We start from the raw sequence: 24,499 nt of genomic DNA, 5'->3' as shown, positions 1-24,499 counted from the left end.
TGAATTATGTGTATTTTTTACATAGGTACAGTTGTAAAATTATTTATGGTGACTGGGGTTGGTAATCAACATCTCGCCGGAATGTTTTTTTCTCTCTGTTTTCCACCGGAAGTTCGAGGTGTCCGCAGAAATCGGTCCGTGTGGAAGCAACAATCACAATCCAAGATGGAGAGCGCAAACGCTGGACATTTGATGAGCTTAGCGGCTCTCCAGAGACAAGACCCGTACATTAACAAGCTGCTCGATGTCACCGGACAGGTGGCTCTTTATAACTTCAACTCCAAAGCGAACGAGTGGGTGAGTGACATTGAGGAAGATGGAAAACCTGCTAGCCACTTAGCATGCTAGCTCCGCAATAAAAACAAACCTATATGGAAGTCTGTTTGTTGTTTTAAAACTATTGTTTCGACATTCTGCTAACATGTATTGAATTTTTACTCAATCTTCATTTCGTGTTCGATTATCTACATTTATTAAGAAAGTGTCCTTGTGTTTTTCTTACCCGTGCTAACTGCAGTTAGCAGCTTTAGTTTAGCGGGGACTTGTTTCTGACTCAATGTCACTTTTTCGTTTCAGGAGAAAACTGAAATCGAGGGCACACTGTTTGTTTACTCCAGGTAAGCTCACGCGAACTGCTCGCATTAGTTTGACACGGCCACGCTGCGGTCGTTTGTTTCAGTGTTGTGCGCACGTGTGAAGGCCGTGGGGATTGTAAACAAACATCGCGAGCGCCTTATTTACATCTGTCGCTTGTGTTTGTGGAATGCATGACATTTTATCAAAAACAAAAGGTCAAATAAGCCCCTGACACTTGGAAAAGTACAACATTTAAAATTGTACTTTCGGAGCGATTACTGTTGAGCGATCACGTTCACTTTATTTCGCTCCATATCGACCAAATAGACACATTTGAGTCGTGTCTCTTCACATCAGGCGATAGATTTCATGCCTGGGTGTCTGTTGGCAAAATAAACTGTCTCGATGCGCCAGCTGGTTTAAGCAGCCTCATCCATAGTAAATGTTGCGACGCCGATTTAGTTCATATCGTGTAGAAGAAAACGTTACAGCTTAGTGTGTGTGGTCATGCATTCTTCGGCTTCCTCCTACAGTTCAGAAACATGGACATCAGGTTAATTGATCCTAAATTGCCTCTATGTGAATGTGAGTGTGTGCTGCCCATAGTTGCTCAGGATAAACGCTGTAAAGGAGATTGATTATCATGAAGAAAGTCTGTTCTACTTTGTAAATTGAACCAATGGAACAAATCTTTAAGGAATAAGAAGTTAAAGGGACATTCATGTTAAAATAAAGGGGTCAAATTAATCCAAAACAATCCAGTACTCTATAATGTCCCCACAGTAGTAAATATTTGTCCTTCTTTATATCCCGTTGTAACACACAACCAATGTGCTTCTTTAAGGTCTGCCTCTCCTCATCATGGCTTCACCATCATGAATCGGTTAAGTACAGAGAACCTTGTGGAGCCAATCAATAAAGACCTAGAGTTCCAGCTGCAAGATCCCTTCTTGCTATACAGGAATGGCAACTGTAAGTATTTTTATCATTAAAAGTTGTGAAATAATTCCTGTAGCACGCTGGAGTTATGTGTATTCCCAACATCTTTTTTTTTGTTCTTCAATGCCTGTGATCAAACATTTTAGTGGCTCAAGACTGAGCCAAAAATACTTTATATGCAACACCCAGTTCACATGGCAGAATAATTAAGCTGATTTTGGCCCCGATGCTCCCCTTCAGACAATCTTAAGAACACTCGGATCATCGTAAGATAATCTTATCAGATATTCTTGCCGAGTGGCTGCACAACACACACTGTACGACCAAAACTGTTAAACCTGGGATTATCTGTGTGTGTGTGTGTGTGTGTGTGTGTGTGTGTGTGTGTGTGTGTGTGTGTGTGTGTGTGTGTGTGTGTGTGTGTGTGTGTGTGTGTGTGTGTGTGTGTGTGTGTGTGTGTGTGTGTGTGTGTGTGTGTGTGTGTGTGTGTGTGTGTGTGTGTGTGTGTGTCCTCTCAGGTTTGGGAAATCTGCTGACAATTTTATAATCCTGCCGTGTGAAATGGGTTTAAGTAAGTGAAGTCTATTTAGACAGACCAAAACCTTAACTGAGCATTTATCATACCAGCTCGAACAATCCAGTTGTTCAACAACTTCATTTCAAAATTGACTCTGCAAAATATAATTAGGCATGTTAAGTCATTGAAGAATGAAACGCTGTGTTGCACTTCCATCAGTTTGTTCCGTTTCCACCAGATAAAGTCTCCTCAGTCACAATCCTTCAAAACTGAGTAGACTTTTTTTTTGAAAGACATTAAATAAACTCGTCCAATATAAACTGAATTGTTTTAATAGAATAGAATAGAATGTCTTTATTGTCATTGAAACACCGTACAACGAAATTCTAAGCTGCAGAATATAAAAGAATGTGCTGATAAAAGCAAAACAACAATATAAATAAATAGATTTTTTTTAAAGTTCATAAAATGGGAAAACACCACCAGTCAAAACTTTGCGGAGGAGCACCCACCTGAAGAGCTCATTATGTTTTGAAACACACATCGGGGCGTCACCATACCTCTGAACACGCCGAGGAAACACCGGCCCAGCGTTTTCTGGACAAGCTCCCGTCCCTTCTGCCTGAAATCACTCTGGCAGCGCGGAGCACCGAGCAGGAAAGCTTTGTCGCTCATGGCCTCAGGATGGCTTCAGCTCCGCGTGTCCACGGTTGGCACTCTGCATCGGAGCAACAATGGGTATTGTGAGATTAGCGAGCGAGTACTTGAGGCGTTTAAATGTTCTGATCCAGTGAGCATCTGCATGAGACGAGTTGAGCGGGACGAAAGATCCGAATCCTCAGATTTTCAGAAAGTAGCCGACTGCGCTGCCTCCGAGGTAATCTATCAGGAGTCTGAACACCAGTTTCATCAAGGCGACGAATAAGGAGTTTGACTGTTTTCCCATTTGTTTGCTGATGAGAAAAAAGAGCATAGCCAGGGTCAGCGTCAGAGTGGACTGCTCCCCCGTGGGACTGGGTTTGCCGATCAGCCTGCCCGGAATGGAAGACATGATGTGACGTCTTGTGGGTCTTCAGGAAAGAGCTGCTTCTCCCGGTGCTTCACTCTGTTCTTACTGCGCCTTCGTTGATAGTTTGCCCCGTCGACGTTAAGAGAGCAGTTTGGAGCTCTCTTAACAAGAAAAAAAAAAAAAAAAAAGAGAGCAGTTTGGAGCAGAAGGTTGGAAAAGTCGTCCACATTTAAAGGAAATGTTTAAAAAAATGCAGAAAAGAAGTTTCAATGAGGAGCAGGGAGGACGGCTTCCTCTGAGAGATGCCGATAATTAACAGCTATTTGAGATGTTTGAGTACCGATGTGCTGCCTGAGGCTGACCAGGTACTCGGAGTTAAAGAGCACCGTCAGAGAGAGATGTGCACTCAGACACACACACACTTGTTTACATCGCTTCATATTCCCCTTGGTCGCAGGAGACGCAGCAGGGAGGCAAACACTCCGGTTGCTAGGTAACCGCAGCCTGAGGGACCTTGAATACAGCAGTATTCGATCACAGCAGATGTCCAACTGTATCAGTTTATTTAGATGAAGCACTTTTGTCTGTTTAAGTGTTGTATTGTGTCATTTCTGCTGAGGAGTTTGGTGTTTTCTACTTCGGTTATATTTATGGAATTGTCATAGAAGTCCGTGGAAGTTTTGTGAAACTGGCAGGTTTTTGTTCAGGTAATTTGATGTTGGGGAAAAAAGTTGGTCTGAAAATATTCTGAAAAGTTTAACCCACAAATTCACAGGAAAATACGGATTTGTTTTTGAGTAATAAAGGACACTGTCTATATATTACAGTGAAGGTCAGGTTCGTGTTTCAGCAATTATCATGAGTTTGTTGATACTTTTTAATTTTTTTTACTTGCATTTATCCATCTGTTTTCTATTAGACTGAGACTGATGGGAGAAACATTATATTTACTTACTTGTCACGAACACACCGTTCCTCAGTATTATCACTAACTCATCATTACACCATGGAGCTATTTTACAAAAATGTGAAGATTGAAATAATTATTCCCTTTTTTTTTTCTTATTTTTTTTTTTTAGCAAAGGTCGTCCTGTTGCTTTGTACACATTTGTATCATGTGTAAGTCTGTTCCTGCAGAGTGTGAAATACAGTGTTTGTGTGTTTTCCTTACAGTGGGTATTTATAGCATTTGGTTCTACGACAAGAGAGACTGCCAACGCATCGCTCAGCTGATGGTCAAGTAAGTTGTCCAACAGGTTGTTTCTATTATTAACTCGACACATAATTCCACATTTTAATACCTTTTTGTTTTAACCCTTTTTTTTTTTTTTTATTATTTAGTTTAGTAAATGTTGCGTTGCTGATTTTACTGAAACAAGAACAAAGAGTTTAGATCTATTTGATAATAGATTCCAGGTGTGATTTGAGTCCCGTTTTCTATTTGTCTTTTCGAAGGAATATATCCTTATATTATTTATTTATTTTATGCAACTTAAGTTTTGTTATCTTCCAGACGATGGTAAAGAGTTAAACATTTAGAAATGTGTGTCGCCAAACACTTATAAAGGTGCTTAGACGTCACGGTTGTGAATCGTGCGCCAACAGAATTGTGAAGCAAGAAGCGGACCACGCTCAGAGGAAGTCGCCGGTGAGAGCGGAGGCCGGGAAAAGCAACGGCGTGTCCGAACCGCGGCCCATCGACATCCTGGAGCTGCTCAGCAAAGCCAAGGAGGAATACCAGCGGGTGAGGAGATAAATCGAACCGCTGCGTCTCATTCAGGTTCTCCGGGGAGAATTTTCTAAAATGTTATGATAAGTACTTAAATTGATCATTGCAAAGTGAAATGAAAAGCAGAAGTATTTAAGTTGCGTGTAAAAGCGCGTCGAAAACATCCCAAAATCCGAGGGATGAGTTCTGTTGTCACTGAACGTAATCGCTGACGTGCACATGAGAAGTTGCTGCTCTTAAAAAAAAAAAAACAACCAGATCAATTCCTCTGCCTTCTTTCATTAAAATGTCTTATTCAACGTCGGACGTGTGCCTGTTTGTGTTTCCAGTCTCAGACGGGGGAAGCTGATGTTTCAACAGAGCAGAATGTGAAGGTCCACAGCACGTCACAGCCGGAAAGGGTTTGTTTTATCACTTTAACGTTCAACTAATGATTGGATGTTTCCATAGAGACGGCAGGAGCAGGTTTCTCTTCCTTTCCAGCTTAAAAAAAACCAACGATATAAAAAAACATGGAAGCATCCTCTTGCTCAGCGTCGAGCGCTGAATGTTCACTGGAGCGTTTTACCTCAATTTCCTTTTAAGTATTTTTATAGATGGATGCTTTGTTTCTTTATGCGGTTTTGAACCCAAACTGTTGATCAATTCTAACGATGAGTCTTGATTTTCTTCGCCTCATTTAAAAAAATGTTTTTACTCCTTCCAGAGCGCTCGCACGGTGGTGAAGCAGATCACTGTGGAGGAGCTCTTTGGCACGTCCCTACCGAAGGAGCCCCCTCCTCCCATGATGGCGCCGCACAACGCGTCCTCCACTGCCTACATCCAGAAGCAGCCGTATCCTGCTGCAGTCCACCACAGTCCTCGCTTCATTCCCCCAGACTCGGTGTCCGCTCAGCTGCTCCAGTCCCCCGGCCTGCTCCCGCCGCCCTTCGCCATCCACCCCACTCCCATATTCCACTCGGGGGTCCCCTTGCCGGACCCCCAGGCCCACTGCTCGGTCCCGCCTCTCGTGGTCGCTCCAGCGGGTCCGGAGCTCCGCCCACCTCCCGCAGCTCCTCCGGCGGCCTTCCTGGGCCAGGAGATCCTCAACACGCTCAAACAGGCGGCGGCGCCTGTGAACTCGGACGTCGGCAAACCCATCCTCGGCCCCGGTTTCCTTCCGAGCGCGCTGGTTCCGCCCCACAGCTTCCACGAGCCCATGAGCAAGCCGCTTCTCCAGCCCGGCAAGGAGATGGATGTTTTCGCTCAGCCGTCAGGCCTGATCAAAACTGTTCCTGTGAGTGTGTGTTGCTGTTTTCCCCTTAAAATCTCCCAGAAGTGTCCTGGAATCAAACTGATTGATTGTGTCTGTGGTTCTTGTCCTTTGTTTGTTCTCAGGCTGCCACCAGGAGTCAAGGTCTCCCTGTTCCAGGGTCAGAAGTCTCCCTGCTCCTCTCCCCCAGTGCCTTCCAGCAGTCCATCAATAAGGCGGCAGCAGCAGCAGCAGCCGCCCCCCCTCCCGCCCCCTCCGAGGCCCCCTACCCCCCCGCAGCAGGCGTGGAGCCCCCACCGGCCCCCTGCAGTAAAACGCAGCTGCAGGAGACTCTGATAAACCTCATCAAGGTACAACAAGGACAGCATGTGAATTACTTCACCTTTTGTTCATGTGGAGATCTGAGACTCTGCCAATGCAATGATAGTCGTGCTTTTTAATCAAATGCTGGTCCTCCTGCCTGAAGTCGCACGTTTTTAACGATCCGTCTCATTTGTTTCCTCCACGTCCAGAATGATGCGAGCTTCCTCGGTGCCATCCACGACGCGTACCTGCAGAGTCTATCCAAAGACTTCAGCAGCATGAAGCTTTAGTCCGTCTCCCGTCACCACCGTCCGTGCTCACACTTCACCGGAAAGACCAGAAGAAAACCGCAGTGGAAGAGGAGCTCTGAAGTGGTTTTGGAAGCTCTGCACACCACAGCACCACGCTGAGCGTTCTCCCATGGCGACGCTCGATTCCCCCAGGATCACTTCCTCCGCTTGAGGAGGAGACGGGTGAGACAGACGCTTTGGCCTTGAACGTTGTTGAGCGACAGACTGCGTTTCGGCAGAGTTTATCCGTGGAATGTTTTTTTTTTATTATTATTATTTTCTGGAGCACAGGAGCCGCGATGACCTGGAATCCCAGCTGACCCTCGGAGTGATGAGACTTTAGTTTTGGGGGGGGGTTCACGGCTCCTCTTTTCTTTCTTACTGCTGGCAGTGTGGCAGGAAGACACACCACAGACCAGGACGTCGCCGTCCTCCTGTTAAAATGAACAAAACCATTTCCTTTTTGGTTGTTTCTCATGTATTGAACCTCACCTTGAAGCTGTGACGCCGACGAGTCGTTACATTTTGTGTTTAGAGGAGTTTTGTCGAGGATTTTCCTGTTAATTGTTTTTTGTGGGGGGGGGTTTTCCCCGACTGCCCTTGATTGGGAAAATAACTTTGTGTCATTGTTTTGAGAAGCACTTGCAGCTAAGAACTTAAAACTACCACTCAGCCCGCTCAGCTGCCTCTTTCTTTTTAGGTTGTCGTTGCAGGCCGCGGCGCGTTTCTAACGACTCACAAACACACAGAGCAGCTTCTTTGCTACTTTACTCCTCCCGCCGTCGCTCCGTGGCGCCGCGTCTCCTCGCCACACTCGATATCCTCGCAGGTGAATGTGCAATAGACGACAGTCGCAAAGCCTTTAGGGAAAAACCAGCATTTTTGGGATATTTTAGGATGGTACTATAAAGCTATGTTTGTGACTATGTAAAGCTGCAGTTCATCTTTAATTTGAATATCACGAGCAAAAACAAATAAACAAATTGCTTTTCATTTTAGATTCTTGTTTACGCTCAAACCCCTTTTTCATACCAAAAGGTCTAAATATTTGGCCGACGTGCTTTTTGCTGCAGTGAGCCGGACTAATGACGTCAGCACCGCCTCCACTCTCACTCGCTCAATGATCCGTTCAAGTTTCAAGATTTGCAGTTTCGCCTTCAATCAGTTTTTGCAGTAAAATGCTACTGCAGCACAGAACTGTGACGCCGGCCGACGGCAGCGGGAGCAGGATGAACCCACGTCTCAGTGGCCGTCAAAGCCACTCGCACACCAAGAACAGGCTTTGGAGGTTTAGAGCCGCGACGCCTCAGCAGCCACAAGACTTCAGGAAAGTAACTTCAATGTACGGAAAAACAAGCCGTTCAGCTCCGTGCACTTCAATGAAAAGTGAGTTTAGGGAAGCCGGCGTGTTTTATCTTCTCGACCGAGATTCCTACGTCACACAGTTTTGTTTGTTTTACTGTGAACGATCTTCAGATATCAAAACGAATTCAATTCTCTTCATTGAATGTATCTGCAATCATTTGCAGTCTTTTATTTTTTTAATTCTGGGCATTATTTCAATTTACACACGTTTGACTTTTCTTCTATGCGTTTCAATTCCCCTGGTTGAAATGACATGCGTGCAGCCAGAGCAAATTCAACTGTTTCCATGTAATAATCCATTTTTTTTTTTTTTTTTTTTTTTAAATCTTGGTCATATATTTAAGATTTTAGGGTTATTTTATGCTTTTGGTATAATTTATCCTTTGGGCCAGTGAAATGCTTTTGGGACAGTCTTGGCAAATAACTTTTTTTGTAAGATTGTTGTAATTGTGTGTAATTTGGTTTATTATGAATATTTTGTGATATTAAAGATTTGCAATTCAGACTTTTCTGCTTCTGTTTGCTGCTCGGAAGAAAAGATTACTGAGATTTTCACTTATTCAATCAATATTTGCACATGTTTTTATTTGTTGACGGTGGTGGATGTAAAATTAGCAGGATTGGAAGTAATAAATCACAAATACTCAACTTACTGTAGTGGAATAGCATTTGTATTTACTTTCAAGTTTATTTGTAACTGCAGTTTTACTATTTCTTACAATTTAAATGCTCTTTTCTCCATCTGTACTTTTGTAGTCAACACTCACTTTCCACACATACATTTACAGCATATTCATTTTTTTAATGAAGTATAATCACTTATTTTGTATTTCACGCAGGTTAATCAAAAGAAGTACGTGTTTTTGACAAAGCAAGATAATGCAGTAAAAACGAATACCAAATACGTTCAGTATATTGTTTTTCTGGAAAGTATTCTGGACATTTTTTACAGATTTAATTTTCATCAACAGTACTTGCACGTGTCTGTGCGCGCGTCTTCTCACGCAGTCACTTTGTTTCAGGTGAGAGGTGCAGTTCAGTAGTTTGACCACTGGGGGGCAGGCACTGCTCTCATAAAGGGCCCACGACCTATACAAGACTGAATTCACTTAGAAAATGTGATCGAGGGCAAGTTGAACAGTTGCAGGAGCTCAGTCTGCAGAAAACGTCTTTTTTTTTTCAAATGGTAAAGAAATCAGCGTTGTGAGAACAAATACAAACTGTGGTGGTGAGAGAAAACGCGGTGGAGGCTGCTGGTTGTCCATCACCAACTGATGGATGCTTCACTTCTTCTACAGCAACATGGGATTCCTCCCGATGCTTCAGCTTCTCCCATAAATACAAATTTGCAAAATAATTCATTGATAAAAATTTATTAATTGTATACTCATTTACCGAAAGGTCTTGAAGTAATTGACTATAATTCACCAACTGTGTGTATGTGTGTGTCAGAAAAAGGTTGTGTATACCTAACCTATTTATTTATTTAATAAGTAAAGCAGGTTTAATAGTACAGCAGCAACATGATGTGCTGGCAAGGTTCAGGTGCTTCACATAATTTGTTTCAAATCCAACTACTCTGAAATTGTGTCATGTTGTTATTTAGGTAGTCATTTATTAGATTTACAGTCTTTATTTTGTTGACGTGTTCAATCTCGCTTGTTTCTTATCGGACTGAGAAAAGACTGGATGCTGAATTTACAAGAGCTGCTTAGTTTTCTAACTTTAGTACTTGCAGCACAATACAGACGTCTGTGTAATGAGATGACTGTTGTTTACTCTCGTCCATTAATCTTGTGCCTCTTTGTCCAGCTCAGGGCGTCAGACTCAATTCAAGATGCTTGCTGAAGAGCACAGCCTGGTCAGGTTGACTATCAAGAATTCACCTCCCCCCCCCAACCCCCAAAGCTCCACTGTATGGGCGCAACACAGTGAAGCTACAAGGAAGGTCCATCAGGATTCACTCAGAGTCTCTTAGTATGTATGAGTTAATGTAGGCCTATATGCATTCATAATCAATTTACATGGCCTGATAAAAGTGTCCTCGGTGACAGATATACGCTGCTGTAAACATCTAAGCTCGCCAGTGAACTGAGAGCTAGATATTCACTTAATAGAATTTTGGACAACTCCATTGGTTAGAACGCAGAGAGGTTTGAACACATTGGGTTGTTTTTTTTAATTTCTCAGGTCGTCCCGTCGGCCGCTGCTGGCCCGCAAGCCGGACGTTTGACACACATGATGGAAAAATACCGACACTGCGCCTGTCAGTCATGATGCTGCTCATCTTCGCAGCCACAAACTTCACGTTTTAAAATAAAATCCTCCCTGAAAATGACATTAAATAGCAAACCATGATATCATGTGTGCCTTTAAAGTGCTCACGAAGGTGATTTAACGCAGTTCGGTTAGGTCGTGCAGCTTATAGGCTAAACCCATGCGTAAGCGCGCGCGGACCCGTGCCTGCGTGCGGCCTTGGTCTCCATCCAGAGCAAAGCCCTGCTGCGATTGGCTGAAGCGCAGGCGACGGCACGCACTAACTGCAGGCTTCCCGGCTCCTTTCAGCCGCAGATTAGCCATATTCGTGGGCTTTGCTCGCAAACACGCCCCCCTCCCTCCTCCCTCCCCATCCCTCCCTCCCTCCTCCCTCCTCTTCTCTCTATCCATCCTGTTAAAACATTGCTCTCTCTTTTTAACCCCTGCCATCGTCCGCTGCACACTCGTCGCCTGTTAATTCTCAGGACAGCAGACCGGAGACTTTTAACTCTTCACTTCATTTCACCAGCTTGTGCGCGCGTGTGCTTTTTTTGCCAAATGGAGGACTACCACAAACCGGACCAGCAGACGCTGCAGGCGCTCAGGAACATCGCCACCCGGCTCCGGATCAACTCCATCAAGGCGACAACTGCAGCGGGCAGCGGGTGAGGTGGACCAGACGGATAGATGACCATATATACCGCCACTACATACCAGCTTTCCTGGTGGACGCGTTGTGGGTCGTGCACTGTGCGCGCATTTGTTTGGGGTGGGGGGGATTTGATCTATAAAAAGTAAAGACGAGTTAAATAAGTGTATGCCTGTGTCCACCTCGCGTGATCTGTGCAGGAGGGGCTGGAGGAGATTAGTCCTGTTGCAGATGCAGAAGATCAGAATACACGACATGCACCAACAGTCTTTTTATATGTGCGTAAAGAGAGCCGTGTGCCCGCATTCATGCGTAATTTTACGCGCTAAATGCGTTGGATATTTAAAAAAATATATATTAAAAAGTTCTAAGCACACGGGCACGCTGCATTCTTGAGAGGGAATCGTAATTGATTACATTAGACCAAAATCGTTCCTTTTCTAATTATATAAACAATTGAATTGAACAAGTGAATTCTGCGCACAGAAATTGCCGTACATTGCTGCAGGTGCACCCGAGCTCCTCACTCTCCCTGCGACGCGATCACTTATGTAACGGAGAAGCGCACACAGTGGACAGTTGCGTGCAGCCGGTCCTGGAACAGCCCACGGGACGACTCGCTGCGTGTTTCTGACTGCAGCCTGATTACAACTGATCCAAACACCATGTGTCGCTACACCATCGTATAGTTGCTGGAATTACGCAGGAAAATGCGTCGGGCGTGCAATTTCAATATTAAATCTTACAAGCAACCCAAGCGATAAAATAACATTTAAAAAAAAATGTTTCCAGTGTGACGCTGTAAAGCTGCATTTCAGACACATATCTGGACATTTGTAATGTTTCTACAAGGCGCAAAGCGTGTTTATAGAAGTACAAATGAGTTGTCTTTTCCAGTTCAAGTCCGGAGGCATAAATAACCCGCTGAATAGAAAATTGATTTGAGGTTTCTTTTTTGTTTTTTAAGACAATATCCGTTTTATACCTGATCCAATTTCCTTTTCAGAACAACAATAAAAGCCCATTGTAAGGTATTATTTGCATGTTTTGTGAAATAAATAAATAACACAAATAAATTAAATTAACATATTTATTAAATAACCCATGTTAAAATGTTGTGACTCTAACAGAGCTGGAATTGCACAGTGAATTTTGTGCTGTACGTTTCATGAGGCACTGATAGAGAGACACATTTACCACATGCATTTACAGTGTGTTTGAGAGAGAGAGAGAGAGAGCGTATGTACTTGCTGCTGGTCTGATCCTGATAAAGTCAACTACTGTTGTCTTCTCCCTTCCATGACTGCAGATGGTCTGACATGAATTAACCTACTGGATCTGAACTGACAGGATCGGTCTGACGGCCAAACCCTCTTTCTATGTTGTTGTTTTTTTTGTTTATTTTTTGCCTTTCACTGCTCATTTTATGCTCGTTTCCATTCATCTCGCTCTTTGATTAATTGAAGGTTTGAAGCGAGCACTGGGTAAAACACATGGCTTCATTTGAAGTGGGCTGCTCTGCATCTAATTCCTCTCTTGCGTTCGTTCTGTTGCAGTCATCCTACATCATGTTGCAGCGTGGCAGAGATCATGTCTGTGCTCTTCTTTCATTCCATGAAGTACCGACCTGAAGACCCGCGTAACCCCAACAACGACAGATTTATTCTCTCTAAGGTAACACGTGCACATCTGGGTGGGATATCTCTGCGTGCACAGGAACAATGCACTCATGTAGATGGTACATAATAAACACTATGTAAGCTTTGAGACACTAGAGAAGGATCATGGGCCACAGTCGTCCCTCAGGCAGCGCTCTGGATCCCTTTGTGTGATCTACAAGCCGTAGTGACTCAGACAGGCTGTGGTAACTCTCTGCTCCTGCCTCCTCAGGGCCATGCGGCTCCCGTGCTGTATGCTGTGTGGGCAGAGACGGGCTACCTGAAGGAGAACGAGCTGCTCAACCTCCGCAAGGTCGACTCCATCCTGGAGGGACACCCTGTGCCGGTGAGGTGACTCTTAGATCTGCAGGAGTGTGTATGGCGAAAGTCGTATTTATTCCACTCTCCATAATGATGTATATCTTTCAGGCCCTTGCTTTGTGTGTTTTGTTTTGGTCAAGTGAACTTTTTGGGTTGCACAACTTTGTGATGCTCAATGAATCCCAGCAATAAACCAATGTCACCTTGATCTTCTCTCATATGTTCTTTATACACACTTTTGGAGCATCTTATGACCCAAAGCTGTTTCGAAAAAAAAAATATTTTGTGCTTGACATTAAGTTTGACTTTGCTTCTGGCCTTTTCTTCTATTATCTGTCAAAGTGTGCTGGCTCACAGTTTGTAAAGGCTTTAGGAAAGGTTTGTGACAACTTCAATAAATTGTTTGTTTATGCAACAAGGCCGGGGGGGGGGGGGGAATAGTCACTGGTGGTAGTTATATAGAGACTTTAAATTTGAAGCTCTTCAAAACTTAGAAAGATCTCATTCATTCTGTATTTATAGTTTCTCACTTCATATCACCATCAACGGCAAACATCTATAAACTCCATGCAGCTCTTTAACATCAAATTCATTGTAGAACTTTCTTGATTCTTTGCTTTTCTCTCTTCAAAACTTCGCATAGTTCCGTCTTGTGTCGTATTTTCAGTGTTTAGTGTGCTTGCTGCACATACTGGACATATGGACACACAGATGAACTGTCCAGACAGGGAAGGACAAAGCTGAGTCTGTATCACACAGACGCTCTGTCCCCTGCTGTACACGTCAGTAACGCAGTGTTCACATCACCTCTGATACGGTCACTATGTAAGACTGGAGCTGCTCTCATCACAGCATTGAATGTTGCTGCGGTTTGTTTTTCTCCACTAACACATTGAAAACAACCCATCTCTGCTGTTATTTATGCCGTTTATGTTTTGTACACGAGAGCTTTCATACAGTCCATGAGAAAAAGTCCATGTTTTGTGTGCATGCCAACAGAAGCAGCAGTTTGTGGACGTGGCCACTGGATCTCTGGGTCAGGGCCTGGGAGCTGCCTGTGGAATGGCCTACACTGGAAAATACTTTGACAAGGCCAGGTAACAGACACAAAACCCCCCACATGTACATGTCTGCACACAAACAGCGAGGACTTGAAAAGAAAGCGAGCCCGAGCGGAGACACCTTTAGTCTTGACCGATAGGCAGGGAGCACAGCAGTCGAGCTCGCATCTGCACATTTTAAGGTAGGTTGTATGAAATAATGCATGACATAATGTAAAGTGCAGGAAGCCGATGTGACATTTCAGCCCAGAGCCCCGAATCAAACCCTCTCTGACAGGCCGGGACCGTGCTGACATTTCAGCAGCCAGTCAGAAGGGCTGACCTTTGACTTACTGTATTGTACCTTCAGATCCAGATAAATGGTCTTATCATGTGTTTAATGCAGAATCAATAATGTCTCAGGTAAGAGATTGAGTGATTCACAGAGATGCATTGGCGTGACTGTGGAAAAAAAATTTTTAAACTTGATTCCTTTTTACTTTGGGGTAATTTCTTTTACATGTTTGTTTAATTCTGTTGATTGGCATAATCATTTATTGCGCCTGCGCTGCACTTTTCAGTTGCCACTCAGCGAGATGTTGGCTGAATTTACTCGCTCCACGTGTGTCTCCTTTGTTCTGGCGTGCTCTAGAAACAACCACGTGGACGTTCATTCCGGCTGCAGACAAACAGAGCTGTGGCCTCTGCTGGGAAACAACACACTCCATTCAATTGTAGCTCAGCTCTCAGGAGAGCCGTTCAATACACTTCAATGTCCACATGACAAATATTTCCAAATGCAATTTTGTTTTCAGCACACAGCAGATAGAGAAACGGGCGGGCCGGGAATGCCGTAGCGCCGCTCTGAGCTGGCTGCCCTTCATGTCGCTCTCTCTGCATCCTGTGTGCACTCGATTGTTTCTGCTCTAATAATCACACATGCATAAGTGGCGTTCCTCCCTCATCTCTCTGCCTCGCCCATTTCTCTCATCTTCTCTCTCTCTCTCTCTCTCTCCCCCCCGGAAAAAAATGTGAGGAATCCCACGCTGTAGTTTTGTTGCACATCGTGTGCACATATAATACACCGCGCATGCGATTTCGTACGCTGTGCGACTGTGAGCACGCGTGCAGCTCAGAGCAGCATGTCTCAGCGGCGCTGCATCACATAAAATAGAATAATCTGCTGCTTGAAAGAAGAACAAAAAAAAAAATAGCTGAATAAATATGATATCAACCTAAAAGATGAAGATACAGTCACACAGAGCTACAACGTTTCCACTGTCACTTTTCTCCATACGTCTCGATCGCTCAGCGTGTGTGAGGTTTATTAAAATCTGATACATGAATGAACCTGTCTGATAAACTTACCAGTAACGCTGAGAAGAGGCAGAATAACTGCTCAGTGAGTCGAGTCGGTGAGATTATTGGATCAAACACATGAAGAGTTCTGTCTCTCTTATACTATTGGAAGGAGATGATAAAAGTCAATGCACAGGTTGTGGACTGTCATTAGTTTTGGTTTGACAGGATGTTATTGTATGGATTATGGATGATTAAGAACATTCACGTGTGGGTTGTTAGTCTTTGGTTCCGAAAACCAAATAAAAGAAGGATACATCATTTGAAGGATTACTTTAAATCAAAAGGGACCCGTTAATATACGTTACAGGTGAAGAAAAGTGCAGGTCATGTATTAGTGCGCATTAGCAGAAAAGAATTCTGGGGGCAGAGGAATGCTTTTTCTCACAATCAACAATAAATGGCATGTAATCAATGTAATCATTTTCCAGCAAAAACATGCGTGTGACAGCTCTGACAGCTGCAGAATAAGTGTAAAGACTCAACAAACAATTCAAACGCAAAACATCTAACAGCTCGCCGGAGAAAAGTTATGGCTTGTACTGCATTTAGATCCCAAACGCCGTTATTAATTATGTCTCATTACGCCATCTGGCATCGAGCCGGATAGCATTATTGGGTGTGAGACAAATAAAAATGTTTTCCACCATTAAATCCCTCCCTCCTCTGACCTTCTGCCTCATGTTGGCAGTTTGGGTGGATTGACGGGGAACAATGTATTTAAAGCTTTGTATCATCCTACAGTTTGTGGGCCTCTGCTCTAAATGTTTAATCACACCATCTGGAACTTTACATAACACGTTTCTGTTTGTAGAAGTAATCACATCACTGATACTTTTAAGGACAGTCGAATTATGAATTTATTTAAGGAGGATTGAAAAAACAATAATGGTGTTGTGTGATGGATAGAAATCTAAAGTGCTTAAAAACTTTGTATATTAAACCAAAAATGCACCCTATGATTGAAAGGAAGGGATTCTATTATTAAACCTCTTAAAAAAATATTCAATTCAACTTCAACCTGCAAATGCGAAACAGTAATAACAAACTTTTCTTCTGTTGAATGATGAACAGAAGTTGTCTCACTTTCCTCTCCATGGTTCTGTGAACATCATTTTATCATCACTCTTGTCTTTCCCCCATGGTCTCACACCTTCACCTCTTCTCTCTCTAAATCCACACCTCAGTGAAATTCCTCTTCTTCTCCTTTTCTTTCTGTGCCATGTGGTTTTTTTAAAAATGATTTTTGTGTTTGGGTAGGAATGCGTAGCATAATGCGACGTGTCTCAGCCAATCTTCCAGTTTTAATGAGAATGTGTCTATTTGACTGGAAAGCTGTCAGCAGTCGTTACGCCACGGGAGCAAGCGACTGAGGATGATGGGAGTGTGGCGCGGGGGGGGGAAGGGGGCGGAGCCTCTGTGTTTGTGTGTTAGTGTGTTTAGGTGTGAGCGTCAGCTGTCACATCAAGCTCTATAGGAAGGTTCAGAGGATGGGGAGGGGTGTGGCAGGAGGGGGGAAAGGAACGGATATGGAAAACTACCCACCTCTCTTTGTCTCTTTGTTTCCACGTATCAGTCCACCTAAGTGACTGTGGCCCCGTTGGTACAATGATCACAATTGGTGTGCGAGTGTGAAGCTCTTTGAGTCTGCCTCAAGCTGTGAAAACACTCCAGAAAAGTGCAGGGTTTTGTTGTTTTTTTGTTTTTTTTCTTTTTACCATTTGAGCTCTGAATCAATTCCACGTCAAATGTCTTTGTTTGAAGCTACCGGGTGTTCTGCCTGCTGGGCGATGGAGAGCTGTCAGAAGGCTCAGTGTGGGAGGCCATGGCCTTCGCCTCCTATTACCAGCTGGACAACTTGGTGGCCATCTTGGACATCAACCGGCTGGGTCAGAGCGAGCCGGCTCCGCTGCAGCACCATGTAGAGAAGTACCAACGACGCTGCGAGGCCTTTGGGTGAGCCATATTTTATATTTCATATGCTTTTTGTAATACTATATTCATAATATAAAAAGACATTAATGTACCTGTTGTACTGATTTAGAATGATTAAAAAAATGTTGGAAGAGGGTTCAGGATGTTTAGAATGTGAGCAGAATCAGACGATGCTCATAGTCGAACTTGTGTTTTCCCAGCTGGCAGGCCATCATCGTGGACGGCCACAGTGTGGAGGAGCTGAGTAAAGTGCTGAGTCAACCCCGCCACCAGCCGCTCGCCATCATCGCCAAGACTATTAAGGGCAAAGGAATCCCAGGTAAACCTCTATTCAGTGAGGTAAAATAACAAAACATTTCCCGCTGTTATCCCCATTCTAGCTCCAAACCTACTGAAGCGATGACTCTGTGCAGTGGTGACCGCTGGCTAAGAATAATAGTCCTGTCAGAAGTTTTCGTAGCCGCACTAAGCAGCCACGGCCGTTGCGGAGGGGCCCTGAACTACAATAATCCAGGCAGCTCTTCAGCGCTTTAGCTGCTGCGGCGCGGTAATCCCTCAGAATGTGTAGGATATAATCCCAGCAGCGTCCCATTGTGTCCATGTTGTGATAGACGTAAACCTGAAAGTGTGTGACCACGTGTGTGTATGTGTGTGTGTGTGTGTGTGTGTGTGTGTGTGTGTGCGAAGAAAAAACAGACAGACAAAAGAAAAGCCAGTTGTTTTAACAAAGCTGTTAAAGTTTTAGTCTTTGAATAGACTTGATTTGTGAAGAAGGTTTGAATATTATTGTAAACCCGGGCCTCCTGATTCTAACCTCTAACCTTTACGTCTGTTGTGACCAAATGAAGATGTAACTTGACAGCTCAATGTGTTCATTCCCGTTTGCCCTTGTATAGATCAAGAATATCCTCTGTTCAAATCCAGGCTCATATGTTTGGAGTTTCTCACTGTGGTGGGGTTTTGTTGGATAGTCCAGTTTTCTCCCTCTGTTCAAAATCAGCGCCCTGCAACCCTGAGTTGGAAAAAGAGTTATAGAAGATGAATGATAACATGGATCAGAAAGAGATTAGATTTTAATAAGACACTTTTTTTTTTAATCATCATTGTCGACATGATTTATATCAGAAATAGTCCGAACAACCAACAATGCTTTACCACCAATAGCTTATGGACATATGCACACAGAATTTGAAAAGTTGTTTCTGTTTTCTCTGTCTGCTTCCTTCAGCTGCCGAGGATAAGATGGGCTGGCACGGAAAGCCGCTGCCCAAAGACATGGCAGAGAGCGTCGTCAAAGAGCTGCAGAGCCGCGTCGTCAGCTGCAACAAGCGCCTCTATCCCGCTCCGCCCAATGAGGACATGTCATCCGTCAGCCTCCGCAACATGCGCATGCCCAGCGCACCCAGCTACAAACCTGGAGACAAGGTGGGATCAGCTCGGGTATTCATGGCACATCAACACGTCTCCCGTGTGTTTTAAGTTGTGAGACAATGATTGTTGCCTCTTTGGAACTCAGATTGCTACGAGGAAGGCCTACGGCATGGCTCTGGCCAAACTGGGCCGCTACAATGACCATGTGGTGGCTCTGGATGGAGACACCAAGAACTCCACCTTCACCGAGCTGTTTAAGAACGAGCACCCCAACCGCTACGTGGAGTGCTACATCGCAGAGCAAAACATGGTGAGTCTGTGAGCAACGGCGACTCGAAACATTTAATTCATCAGTCTCAATTGAGCTGATTCTCAAGTTGCTCGCTCTTGTTTCCTGCAGGTGAGCGTGGCGATGGGTTGTGCCGCGCGAGACCGCAACGTGGTTTTCGCCAGCACCTTCGCAACCTTCTTCACCCGAGCCTACGACCAGCTCCGCATGGCCGCCATCTCTGAGAGCAACATCAACCTGTGCGGCTCCCACTGCGGCGTCTCCATCGGTCAGTCCACACTGCCTCATGTGATCCGACCTCTGACCTCTGACCTCTGACCCCGCCTGTCGTTCAGTGCAGCGTTGAGTTTGCAGGATTGCTTGCTTCAGATTTGTGAGAAAAGACAAATGTGTGTTCCTGTGATGTAAACTGTGGCACAGTTAAATATGAAGATGCTTTCGCTATTGTGTGACCTTGAACAACTAGTTTTTTTTACAAGGGGTATTATTGTTACATACTAAGTCGATTTGCCAACTTGTACAAAACATAATATGCACGATTGAAAATATATAGAAAAGAGGCAAAAACCACCACAACTACTATTGCTTGTACATATATACACTAGGTCTGAGGAATGATTTTAATGCAAAGTAGTTCAATAGATACTTACAGCCTGCTTATTTTGCACAAAATGGAAACATCGACTTCCTTTGTTTTTTCTTCACCTGGACAAAATTCTTGTTTTTTTATTGATTCAGCTCACTCATTCAACTTAAACTCACAAACACGTCTGTCTCACAAAACTCACACCATGACGATATTTGACGGCATGCTATTAGAGGTGATGTCCACCTTATAAAGTTGCTTCTTTTTGCTTTTCTCTCACTGGGCTGAACCCTTTCCTCACTGTTTGTTGGTTGTTTTTTTTATCCCCCACAATGCGAAACCTTTTTATCCCCTCATTTTCTCAACTTATTTTTCACTATGTTGTCCACATTCCTCTCTCGGTGTCAGCACTCCTCCCGTCCTACCTTCCCCTCTCTGTCTCTGTGTCATGGAGGTGATGACAGAGCGGCCTGATCCCCTCTCACCTCTTCCTCCTCCTTCCCTTTCCTCCTCTTCCTCCTCCACCACCTCCTCCTCCTCGCCGTCCTCAGGTATATTGCATGCCCACTCTCTGCGGACTGAATGCATGCCAGTCTACCAGTATTTACTCTTACAGTAAACACCTGAGTTCTCGTTTCACTGATGTGACACGTTTGTGTATGATCAGGTGAGGACGGGCCGTCTCAGATGGGTCTGGAGGACCTGGCCATGTTCAGAGCCATTCCCACAGCAACCGTCTTCTACCCAAGTGACGGTGTCTCCACTGAGAAGGCTGTGGAGCTTGCTGCCAACACAAAGGTACTCAAAGTTAGAATTGACCTTCATCCTGTGTGCATTTTAAAATCCAAGGATCAAATCTGTTGACCACTTGCGATTATTTGTTCCAGGGTTTGTGTTTCATCCGAACAAGCCGCCCGGAGAACAATGTCATCTACAACTGCAACGAGGACTTCCATGTTGGACAGGCCAAGGTTTGTAGCTCATTGTTTCATCCCCGTATCCTCCAAATGAATGGAGACTGTTAGATACAAATCGATGGTCTGCCCTTCCACTCAGGTTGTTTATAAAACCAACGACGACCATGTAACTGTGGTCGGGGCTGGAGTGACGCTCCACGAGGCTCTGGCTGCTGCTGAAATGCTCAAGAAAGGTGAGAAGAAACAAAACAGTGGGGTTTGTAGTGGTTAAAGCTTAAAGATGCATAGTTCACCCTGATGTTTCCTTTCTCAGAGAGAATCAACATCCGCGTGATCGACCCGTTCACCATCAAACCTCTGGACTATAAGCTGATCACTGAGAACGCCAGAGCCACCAGAGGACGCATCATCACTGTGGAGGATCACTACTATGAAGGTACATATTGTCACATGTCTTTGTTTTAAAGTCCTACATCGAATTGAAGAAGGTGGGTAGTGTAATGATTCTATACCATTGAAAAAACAAAGTATAGAAAATCTTCTTAAAGAAAATTAGTTCCCCAGGGTACTTTCATAAAGTATGGCTTTTTACTCACTTCTATAGGCCCAAAAGGAAAGAATGACATTTTCAAACAACTTATTATTGGTGAAACAGTTGATGTTTCTCTCACTGTAAAGTTTGTGATTAAAGCAGAAGCAAGACAAGAAGGACATCTGAATGGAGTTTACATAAAAGAGCAGCTAATGAAAATAGTAATAATACAGAAAATTCATGAATTAGGAAAAATGTAAGTAAAGCTGTAATGCAGACAGAGTCAGTTCCAGAGACTTACTATAGCTTTCACTTTGAAAGTGAAAATCTCTAACTGGCACCCACCAATAAACTGGATTCATTACCTATGGATTATGGTTTAACGCTACATGTTTGAGAGTTGACAGCTCCGACCTTCTTAGGTCTTAAAACACAATTATTTAATGTGGTTTGTTCGCCTGCTCTCGAAGTAGCTTTATTTTCCCACAAAATCTCACCCTCTATACTATATGGAAAGAATCTGACTGGATGAGATAATCATCATAACAGCACTGACACTCGTCCATCTCACTGCCTAACAACTGTTTCATATCTCGTATGCACATTCAAAGGTGTAGAAATAAAGCGACAAAGGAACGTATGGTGGTGAGGCAAAAGCAAATGGATAAAAGAAATATACCATTTTTTGTTTTTTTTTATTATGCTATGAACTAATAAATAACATTGGTGTAGCAATTTTGCCTAAAAACAACCCCAACAGAGGAGCTATATCCTAAATATTAATCATTGATCAGACAATGTAAAATATCACTGCATTGACTGAGATGATTTGTTCTATATTTCATATATAATAAAGCCCACTGTAAGCTAGGGCAGCCATGTTTGTTTGAAATACGTAATCTCTGTTAGAGGCGAGCTGTAAGTAGCAGACATGGGAAAAATTGTTGTGCAGCTGGTTGCATGTTTGTGTTGCTTGTGTATCAGCTCATAAATAAATAAATAAATAGGCAGAAGCAGCAAAGGACAAAGGTCTGTCTGCAGATGAGGAGCCTCAGGAAGAGAAAGGAGTGCGTGTGTGTGTGCGTGCGTGTATGTATGTATGTATTAAAAATTTTATTTTTTTATTTTTTTTATAATGGGGGAGGGGAGGGAGGAGGAGCCTGTCAGGGTTTCTTAATTTCAGCTCTGGCCTTTAGGCTCTCACTGACCTACATACAGCTTGACTGAAACAAGCCTCTACCACTAAATCCCTCTCTCCTCTTCTTTCTCACTGTGTGTGTTTGCTGTTGTAAATATAGCAGCTGGTTTTCAACCTGAAATACGACAATTATCTATTCAAAATGGAGGCAAAGTAAAGTGAGTCAGCCCGACTGGTTGAGTGGTGCTTCAGGATGCCTCCGCTCACACACACAAAGTCTGATTCACACAAGTAGTGACAAATCTAAAAATGTTCACGTTTGTTGTCTGCTGTGAGTAAAGAAGTTGCCCTTTTCAATTGGATTAATCACACAGATGCTTTCGTTCAGGTGTCTAATTGGTCCGTGCAAAGAAAAGGAGCGGCCGCATGAAGCAATGCCCGTTTTAGTCTTTATATTGACACCAGATTATTGAAACTATGAACCCAACCTTTGAAGGTGTAGAAGCGTGACAAGAAGAGGAGTGAGAAAATTGAGGGAGGGTGGTGCCTCTGCTGTCAACCCACATCAGATCTCTGCAGGGCTCAATCACCCGTGAAAGTGTAAAGCGATAGAATATGACAGACTGGTGGGAGGAACAGAGAAAAACATGAAAGGCATTCATCTAAATAACAGGACGGGAATCAAGGGTGTGTGATTTGGAACGAACTCGCCCTTTAATCTCATCTAATATGATCTGGTATCACCTCAGGTGGTCTGGGCGAGGCGGTGTGCTCAGCGGTGGTGAACGAGACCGGCTTCAACATCCAGCGCCTGGCGGTTTCCCAGGTCCCGCGCAGTGGGAAACCCCACGAGCTGCTCCGAATCTTCGGCATCGACCGCGACGCCATCGCTCACGCGGTCCGCAAGATGCTCAGCAGCTCGGCCAATGCCAAGTAGGAGCGCTGCAGGAGCAACGGCAGCAGGAACGGCGCGGTAAAAGCCCTTGTGGTTAACTGTAATCACCATGACAACACCGACACAGGAGGAGGAGAAGCACTTCTGGCCGACTCACGCTCTCCTCCTCCTTCAACAATCTGAATTGTTTGTAAACCAATAAAAAAAAAAAACTGTTGGTTTCTTTTTGTTATTTGTCATTAATGTTGGTCTGACACCCCTGCCCCAGATTCTTCCCCCGTCAGTTTGTGAGTTGAGTACAAACACACACACCTCCTTCCCATCACTCACACACATGTCCACTCCACCCTCTAGTCTCTTCCTACCTCTCAAAGAAAGTTCTGGTACTGCTGTAGTGTCTCAGTGAAAGCAGTGAACGTGGTTTGGAGTGAAGTCAAGTCTTTTTTTCTTTTCTTTTTTTTTAATAATCTCTGTGGAAGCCCTCTCACTTCTTGGACTCAGCGATCTGAACGCCCGCACCCGGTGTGACTGTGTGAGTCCCGGCCGCTCTCGAGCCGGCAGGGTGCGGACGAGCTCTGGTTTGGTCTGTTTGAGCACCGACTATTTTTAACTCTCTTGACTCTTGTTTGGATGGAACTGCTTTGCACCAATAAAGGGATGGTTTCTCACAAACCCTTGTGTCTGAGGCATTCTTGTGGGTCTGATAGAGTGACACAATACAACAACTGTCGTTTGCTGTACCAACCTACCACCAACTTCTTGTATTGGGAACATTGAGATGTAACATACTATGATACTATGGAAACAGCAGAAGAAGCTTCTATTCAGCTGCTCCCTTGCAAGTCAATGCAACTTGCATGTAGACTTTTTTAGACCAGATATATGCTACAGTGAAAGTCAACACATCATCAGGACTATAGAAACTATGTACTCAAAAACTGTATTATTAGTGCGTCATGCTAGTTAAGAGTTGGAATGTAAAATTGATGTTGTTGCAATCATGAAGTAGTTTGATATAAAGCTTAACATTAGGGACAAATCTTTAAAGGAGAACTTCAAAGGCCGAAGTGGAAAATGGATCCGCATAAATAGCAGTTGAACATGAGTCAGTCAGTTGCAGGACGCTAATGTTGCCCTGTAATGCAAAAGCAGCAGATTTGAATCAGAATTTCCATCTTCTCTACAGCTTCTTCCAATTCAGGGTTGCAGGGAGCTGGAGGCCATCCCAACAACCAATGAACAACTTCAGCACCAACACCTATGGCAAAAGACTTCAGTGGATTGACAACATGGCTGTTCACTCCTCCATCCGTCTTCTGTGCCTCTTTGTCCAACTGAGGGTCACAGCGCATTAGAGCCAATTTAAGTTGACTGTGTGTGAAAGCAGGGCACAGCCCAGACAGGGTGCCAGCTTCCCACAAGGCAAACACAGAAAGACAGACAACCACACTCACATGCACACCGACAGGCAATTTAGCGTCACCAATCAACCTCAAATGCATGTTTCAGGGCACAAAAACATCCTATAGAAGAAAAGAAAATCCCCTTGCTGAGATCTCCCACTATCGGTATG

General features: G+C 44.0%; 2 protein-coding genes across 2 annotated transcripts; both read left to right on the top strand.

The window, feature by feature from the left end:
- The first annotated feature begins 137 nt into the window (after positions 1–137).
- Positions 138–8,477, top strand: dcp1a (decapping mRNA 1A). The gene is made up of 9 exons (XM_080496192.1): positions 138–297; positions 577–617; positions 1,421–1,548; positions 4,215–4,281; positions 4,647–4,785; positions 5,100–5,171; positions 5,477–6,046; positions 6,148–6,372; positions 6,535–8,477. The coding sequence occupies exons 1-9, from the start codon at positions 166–168 to the stop codon at positions 6,613–6,615; spliced, it is 1,455 nt and encodes a 484-aa protein (XP_080352318.1). The 5' UTR covers positions 138–165; the 3' UTR covers positions 6,616–8,477.
- Positions 8,478–10,794: 2,317 nt separating this feature from the next.
- On the top strand, positions 10,795–22,968 carry LOC308130940 (transketolase-like; the record flags this gene model as incomplete). Its single annotated transcript, XM_080497471.1, has 14 exons — positions 10,795–10,901; positions 12,442–12,559; positions 12,776–12,889; positions 13,864–13,961; positions 17,028–17,219; positions 17,399–17,517; positions 18,427–18,623; positions 18,715–18,879; positions 18,970–19,126; positions 20,112–20,242; positions 20,332–20,415; positions 20,501–20,594; positions 20,675–20,797; positions 22,781–22,968. 14 exons carry the CDS (start codon positions 10,795–10,797, stop codon positions 22,966–22,968), a joined length of 1,887 nt encoding a protein of 628 aa, XP_080353597.1.
- Positions 22,969–24,499: the final 1,531 nt, after the last annotated feature.

Source organism: Blennius ocellaris, assembly GCF_963422515.1.
Source record: "Blennius ocellaris genome assembly, chromosome: 5".
Taxonomy (NCBI): Eukaryota; Metazoa; Chordata; class Actinopteri; order Blenniiformes; family Blenniidae; genus Blennius; species Blennius ocellaris.
This window is presented reverse-complemented; position numbering and strand designations above follow the sequence as displayed.

Bases quoted from the DNA above. Each gene is read 5' to 3' on its own strand.
- dcp1a (XM_080496192.1), top strand. From the start codon at position 166: ATGGAGAGCGCAAACGCTGGACATTTGATGAGCTTAGCGGCTCTCCAG. The intron at 1,549-4,214 runs GTAAGTATTTTT...TTTTCCTTACAG, and splicing joins GCTATACAGGAATGGCAACT to TGGGTATTTATAGCATTTGG. The intron at 4,282-4,646 runs GTAAGTTGTCCA...GTGCGCCAACAG, and splicing joins ATCGCTCAGCTGATGGTCAA to AATTGTGAAGCAAGAAGCGG.